The following is a 7,620-nucleotide window of genomic DNA, read 5'->3' on the forward strand; positions in this document are numbered from 1 at the left end:
GACCTTCTTGGTGTCTGTAGCTGGCCGCCACCCCCCTCCTTCACTCCTTCTTCCTCCTCCTCCCCCAGATGGCCTTCAAAGATCTGCCTGTCACCAGCCAAATCTGTCATTCTGGACACTTGTCTCCCGCCCTTCTGCATGGCAGGACCCAGCCATGAGGCAGGAACACGTGGCCCTTTATTTATGCCGAGCTCACCTGTTCTGGGCACGTGATTGAAATGCATTAGAGCCGCAGACCTTGGAAAAGACATCCTGTAAGGTTGGAAGAAGAATTATCTGATTTATTAGAAAGCTTTTTGCCAACTTCCATGGGACTCTTTGCCACATGTTAGCTCGCCCCTCTCCAATAGCTTCTTAGGCAGATGGAAATTTTTCTTCCCACTTGATAGATAACAAACTGAGGCCAAGAGATGCGTAATGATATGTAGGCCCCGCACTAGATTGGGCTCTGGGCCATCAGAGCTGGCCTTCTAGGAACAGACAGGGTCATTGCTCTAAAACAAGGCTGCATGAGGCAGGACATCCAAATGGCGACTGTCTTCAAGAGCCGTATTTGCTATGGGGAGCCCTAAACTTGAACCAGTTCAAACTGAGTGTTAGTCTAGGATGTTTTTTTATCTTTGCTTTTGAAAATAGTGTCCAGCCATTTAGATAACTTCTAAAGCGAGGATCAGCAGGGCCAGGCAGTCAATATTTTCGACTTTGCAGCCAGGGTCCCTGTCCCAACTGTGGAATTCAGCTGTTGTAACGTGAAAGCAGCCATAGACAATACATAAAAGAATGGCCATAGCTGTGTTCCAATAAAACTTTACTTATACAAACAGATGAAGGGCCAGATTTCGCCCAAGGGCCATAGTTTGCCAACCCTTAACCTAGACCAGCACTGTCCAGTTGAAATATAAGGCAAGCCACATATGTAATTTAAATTTTCCTAATAGCTACATTTTTTAAAAGTAAAGAGAAACAGGTGAATTTAATTTTAATATTTTATTTAACCCAATATGTCCACAATATTATCATTTCAATATAAGATCAATATAAGAAATATTGAGATAATTTCCAATCCTTTTTGTATCCTAAGACTTAGAAATCCCACATTTTATACTTATAGCCCATCTGAATTTAAATTAGTCACACATCCAGTGCTCAGTGGCCACATGTGCTAGTGGCTACCATATTGAATAGGGCAGCTCTAGTGGGGAGACCAAATTATAAAGTGACAGTCACACATACACCATTATAAACATTATAAGCGCCACTCGTGGAAAGTAGAGGGTGCTATAGGCAGGAGGAATAGGGAAACACTAAAGGAACCTTCTGGCACTTGCTCCACCCCTGCCCAGAGTTCCATGGAATATTCTAAAGCCTCTTCCCAGCCCCGGCCACCACACGTGCCCAGCATGAATGACTGTAAAACGAAGCCTTCAGACTTTCTGCTAGCTGACCTTTGATAATTCTCCACCCAGGAATCGGGAGATGGATTGCTTTCATTTCTCATAACTTTTCTTGGGCTCCAGATGAGCAGCACAGCAGCCCCTGACCTGGTACAGCCATAGCTGACATCTCAAGGCAGCAACATCCACGTGGGGCTCAAACGACTCCCCACTGGCTGGGAGGGCTTTTCTGTGTAGGAGAAAGAGGCCAGCATCTGGACTCAGAACAATAATTCACCCCCAGACCTGGTGTGAGTCCTGCTCAACCATTTATTAACTGGGTGACCCCAGGCAACTAGCAACCTCACTGAGCCTCAGTTTCCTCATCTGTACAATGGGGATAATGACAGCAGCTACCTTCAGTGACTGGTGTGTCAATGGACAGAGATGATTTTGAATAGTGAGAGCATCTGGCACATGGTAAACTCTGAATACTACATTTATTGTTGTTATTATTAGCCCATCAGGGATGCCCCCTCCCAGACTCTGAAATACTTACCCACTCTTCACATTACCCTGTGTTGGCATCATCTCCTCCCATGTTACGGGCATAGCTGTGTCTCCCACTCAGCTGTGAGTCCCCAAAGCCGGAACTGTGTCTTGTCCATCTCAGCAAGCATAAAAACTTGCCCATGCTTGGTGGTTTTGCCTAGATTCTGGAATATTCTTTCTGCTTGCCACCATCTTCCTCTTCTTGGGGAGACAGTTCCTGATGTTCCACCCACCAAGCCTCCCCCACTTACACACTCTCCAGGTCTCTTTGAAGCATTTAGCGCTTGTAATTAATGAATTATCTGGGGAATGGACTTTAATGCCCGTCTCCCCAGTAGGAGCCCCATAAAGGGTAGGACTTGAAACTGTGTTATTCATTGCCGAGTGCTCAGCCTCTAGTGCTTGGCAAATAGCAGGTGCTCAGGAAATGTTTGTTGAGTGAATGAGAGACTCTGATTCATTCTGGAAGGTAAAAGATCAGAGACTGTTCTCGGAATAACAAGAAAGCTTAAGGAGCTTCTGTATCTGACCTTTTTAAAATCACTTGCTCAACACCCACCATCCGTTTCTCTCTACTCTTCTTAAATAAGGAACTCAGTCTAGACCTTGTAAAGCCTTCCAGCTGTGCTGTCCAATAGAAATGCAGTATGATCCATGGATATATTTTTACATTTTATATCACCTACATTAAAAAAGTAAAAGAAAAACAGGTGGAATGAATAATAATAATAGATTTTATTTAACCCATGATATCCAAAATGTTATCACTTTAACATGTAATCAATATTTTAAAAATGTAAAATTTTTTCTTCATACTGAGTTTTTAAAATCCAGTGTGTATTTTGTACTCATAGCACGTCTCGATTTGGACTTGTCACATTTCAAGAGCTTAGTAGCCATATGAGGCTCGTGGCTGCCATATTGGAAGTCTTAGAGGAACCACCATGGTTTTCTAATTCTGCTTCCCAGAGTGCACTGCTGCATGTGGAGGCGTGGCCTTTCTCAGGCGGTCTCCTTAGGAAACCAGCGATGAGCACAGCTGAGGCTTATCACCCAGCACTGCCTGTCGCTATAGCAGGCAAGAAAGAAAGGGTCGGTTATACCAAGAAGTGACACATCTATGGGGCTTAACACATGTCAGGAGTTTTGCATGGAACTTTACATGTGTTAAATCATTTGATTCTCTCAGAACCCTTTGAGGGAGGTTGTCATGTTATTATCCCCATTTTATAGCTGGGGAAGTAGAAACACAGGGATTAAAGTGACCTCCCTGCCCAAGGGCACACAGATAGCAAGTGATAGAGGTGGGATTTGAGCCCAGGCAGCCTGTCTTCAGGGCCTGTCCCTCGGTTGGCCGCCTCTGTGAACAGACTGTCTCAGAATTGGCACCTGCCGTTTCTCTAGGATGCTGTCAGACAGGACCTAGAGTTGGTGCAACTCACTTGGATTTGTTCATTCAACAATTTGTTGTGCACCTTCTGTGCACCACACAGTGCACCCCCAAAGCTTATTTCGAGTGGAGGAATTCGTAAGAGACACCCCCTCAGTTGGCATCATTGGGATTCCTAAGAAAAGCCCAATTCTGAAAGAGACTGATTGACAAGTAGATGATCCGATAAATTCATTGCTTAGGAAGTTGGCACCAGAGGCGGAGGTATGTCAGTGCCAGGGAGAACAGAGCCATTCCACCCAGCCCACCGTGTTCTCAAGGAGGTAGGGGTAGGGGCCCATGGGTGCCAGGAGCTCACTCCAGCCATGTGCCAGGAAGTCCCAGGACTAAGCCACGGGGACTGGCCGCCAAGAGCGAGCATCGAGGCAGCTTTGGGGCCGGAGCTTGGAATTCAGAGCCAGGAGCAGAGGGTGTGATGGTCTGAGCCCTGGAAATGTCTTACCTGAATGCATCTTGTGGCGTCTCACTGGTGGAACAAAAAAATGTCCATGAGCAAGAGAACGCGTACGTGAATGTAGCTCTTTGCCACTGGATTATTCAGTCACCCATGTATTCATCAGTCAGGAAGTATTTATTGAGCACCTTTGGAATTCCAGGAGCTGTTTTACAATACTCTGTCATCCTTGACAATTGTTGAAGCTGTCTGATATCTTACTAGGGATTCAACAATCTCTCTTTAATTTTCAGTGGCAAGAAATATCCCCCAAGCATGTCCCCTTTTCCCAAAACATGTGCCATGTTTGAAAATCCAGTGTTGCCCTTTCATAACAAAAATAATAATAGTAGCTGTCAATACCCTACTGTGTGCCAGGCCCTGTGCCAAACGGTGTGTGCGGCTTCATTTAATCCTCACACCAGGCCTGGGAGGTAGGTCCTATTATTTATTCCCATTTTACAGATGAGAAAACTGAGAATTGGAGAGGGGCAGTGACTTGCCCAAGGTCACACAGCCAGACTGCAGTAGAACTGGGATGTGAACCTGGACTTTCTAACTCCATGCTTTTACCCTCATTTCCGCTCCCCCCCCCCCGCCATCCCAGGTTTACACAAGTAGAAAATGATCCAATTTGCTTGTAGACTCAGATACCATGGTTACACGTGACTTTTTCTCTTGTTTCCAAAGGTGGTGGCCCTTAGTAAGAGAAGTCAGGAGGCCGAGGCCGCTTTCTTGAGTGTTTACAAGCAATTAATTGAAGCACCAGGTAAGAAATGCGTGGGCTCCACAATGCTTGGGCTCCACAATTGAACAATTAATGAAAAGAAACAGCTGTTAGGACCATTTGTGCAGGAGCCTCCTGACAGTGGGATCTGGGGACAGGCCGAGACTCCTGGGCGAGGCTGACCCTCCATGGGTGGGGATTGTGAGGGGGTAAGGGGATCTATACCCAGTGTGGAGTGACGTGTCCCCACATGGCTCCTCCATCTTCCCCCACCGCCTTCTGCTGTCAGCCAGGGAGCTTTGGGGGAGCTCCTGGTGAGATCTCCCACCTGGACCTTCGTGGGGAGCCCAGAAGTCCGTCTTGCCCGCCAAACTCCCCAATCCCATTATCACAAAGGACAGGTGGCACCCAGTGCTTCCTGCCAGGAGAGGGTGTTGGAGGAAAGGCCTCAAAAGTTTCCTCCAAGGTGGTGCAACCAACCTCAAAAACTTGATATTTGTTGAGTGGAAGCCAAACCCAAAAGAACACATACTGTATGACTCTAGTCACATAAAATATGAAGACAGGCAGAAGTTCACCTGGCAGCACGCTTCACAATGGCCGAAAGTGGGGAACAACCCAAATGTTCGTCAGTGGATGAACAGGTAACTAGAATGTAGCCTGTCCATACAAATGAATATGATTCAGCCATGAAAAGGAACGAAGCACTGGCATACGCTACAACGTGGATGAACCTCAAAAACATTCACTAAATGAAAGAAGCCAGACACAAAAGGCCACATAGTGTAGGATTCCATTTATATGGAGTGTCCAAAATAGGCAAATCCATAGAGACAGAAATCAGATCGGTGGTTACCAGGGGCTGGGGTTGGAGGGAATGGGGATGGGGTGCTTAATGGGTAGGAGGTTCCCTTTTAGGGGGATAAAAATGTTCTGGGACTAGATAGAGGTAGTGGCGGCATAACATTGTCAATGTACTAAATGCCACTGAATTGTACACTTTAAAATGGTAAATTCTATGTTATAGGAATTTCACCTCAATTAAAGAAACATTAACTTGTGCTGTTAGAATTCAAGAGGGTGGTGGTAGTTCCTGGGAGGGCCTCTGGGGGCTGGGGGTGCTGTTTCTTGATCTGGGTGTGGATTACAGAGCTGTGATCAGTTTGAGAACATTCAGCTTATATACCTAAAATCTGTAGATATACTTTCTTAAAGTTTCCTTTTTTAAAAATGGCCCATCTTTTTTCCACCTTCTCATTTATTGACTCAGAAAAGGGAGCCCAGGAAGGTGTCGTGATTTGGTTAACATGGTGGAGCTGGGAGGAGACCCCGCTGTGCTAACTCCCTCTAACCAGACAGCCGCCTCATCCTTCCCAGCGTCCTTCCAAGCAGGAATCAATGCAATGGCGGGTGATTGGGGCTGAGGATTTATGAAGAGGAAAAGGAGACCCCTCTCTAGGCTGAGCCGTGGAGGGGCAGAGTCATTTATATTTGATGTAAAGGTTGTTTGTGAGATGTTTGTACATAGGATGGGAAAGTCCCTTGTTCCATCTGTCTGGGGCAACTGTAGAGGGTTGAATAGTGTCCTCCCAAAGTTTGTGTCCACCCTAAACCTCAGAATGTCACTTACTTGGAAACAGGGTCTTTGCAGATGTAATAAGTGAAGGATCTAGAGATGAGACCATCCAGGATTTGGGGTGGGCTTGTGGCCACATCACTCCATTCTTCTCAGGGCCTTCTCTCTGTGTCTCTCTGTCCCAAATACCCCTCTCCGTTCTCTTATAAGGACACTGGTCATTGGATTTAGGGTCCACCCTAATCCAGGGTGATCTCATCTTGAGATCTTTGACATCTGCAAAGATCCTTTTTCCAAATAAGGTCACATCACAGGTTCCAGGGATTAGGACCTGGAATGTTTGGGGGCCACCATTCAGCCCAGCACAGAGGCATCTGCAGCTAGACGCCCTGTGCCCCAGTCCTGCCCTCACCCCGATTCTGCACTCTAGGGAAGGCAATGTGGCCATGTGGACTTTCCCAAGAAGAAGGCTTGGGCAGTGACAGTGGCTGGAGCTGGACAGCACACCCCCACCCCAGGAGGGCATGGCCCGTAGCGTGAGACTGAGATGGCCATGTGCCTTGGGCCTGGGTCATTGTCATCCTGAGGTCTACACCAGGCATGTGGCCAACAGGCCGAGAGGCCCCACTTCTTGCAGCCTTTTTGTTGTTTCCACCCTCGTCAGAGTTACTTAGAAAAATATTCCCTCTCATTTCCCACCCTTTTCAATCCTTCAGGACCCACAGCCCACAGTCTCAGCAACAAATGACACTGGAGGGTGACCCAGTACAGACTCCCAGGAAGGAGTCCCCAAGCCAGGCTCCTCCACTGGGGCCCCACAGTACCTCACCTGTGGCACCAGGGGGCAGCACTGAGACCAGCTTGTGTTTCCAGGCTCAGGGCCAGACCCAGGTTGGAATCCTGCCCATACCACTTACTCACTGGATGACTGTGGATGAATTCATTCACCTCCCTGAGCCCCAGTCTCCTCTTCTGTAAATCGGGGATAATATCAGAACCTGCCTCATACGGTTGTGGGAGGCTTCAGTGTGCATGGTGCATCGTAGCACTTGCTCAGTGTCGGCTACTCTCATCGTCATCCATGCATGTGTCTGGCTTTCCTAGAAGTGAAATTCTCCAAGCCAGGGACTGAGTCATACTAAATTTGTATACCCAGAACCCGGTACACAGTAGGCACCTAACAATTGTTCACTGAATGAATTAGAAATAAGTCTCATGCAGAAAAGGGAGGAAGGGTTACTTGAATGAACAGATACTTTTTCTTTCTTTTTTTTTTTTAAAGATTTTTTACTGGGGAATTGGGAGAAGGGGAACAGACAAGTTGCTGTCGTTTTGTTCTTCAATCTAGTTGTGGAGGACGTTGCTTCACTAGCCCAAGTTGGCACCATCATTGTGCTCTTCCCGGGCACATCAGTCGCCAGCTTCTGGACGGCTGCTCACTGTGGCTGCTGGCCGCTCACGCTGGCTGCTGGCTACACACGGTAGCCCATGGCAACCCACTGCCACAGG

General features: G+C 47.2%; 1 protein-coding gene across 1 annotated transcript in view; it reads left to right on the plus strand.

Annotated features, from left to right (window-relative positions):
- The window catches only part of CUX2 (cut like homeobox 2), a 214,355-nt gene that overhangs the window by 150,722 nt on the left and 56,013 nt on the right, over nt 1-7,620 (plus strand). Inside the window, exon 6 of the mRNA XM_019641567.1 lies at nt 4,499-4,577. Coding sequence (XP_019497112.1) covers nt 4,499-4,577 — 79 coding nt within the window. The remainder of the gene's footprint in view (nt 1-4,498; nt 4,578-7,620) is intronic.

Source organism: Hipposideros armiger, unplaced genomic scaffold (assembly GCF_001890085.2).
Source record: "Hipposideros armiger isolate ML-2016 unplaced genomic scaffold, ASM189008v1 scaffold_62, whole genome shotgun sequence".
NCBI lineage: Eukaryota > Metazoa > Chordata > Mammalia > Chiroptera > Hipposideridae > Hipposideros > Hipposideros armiger.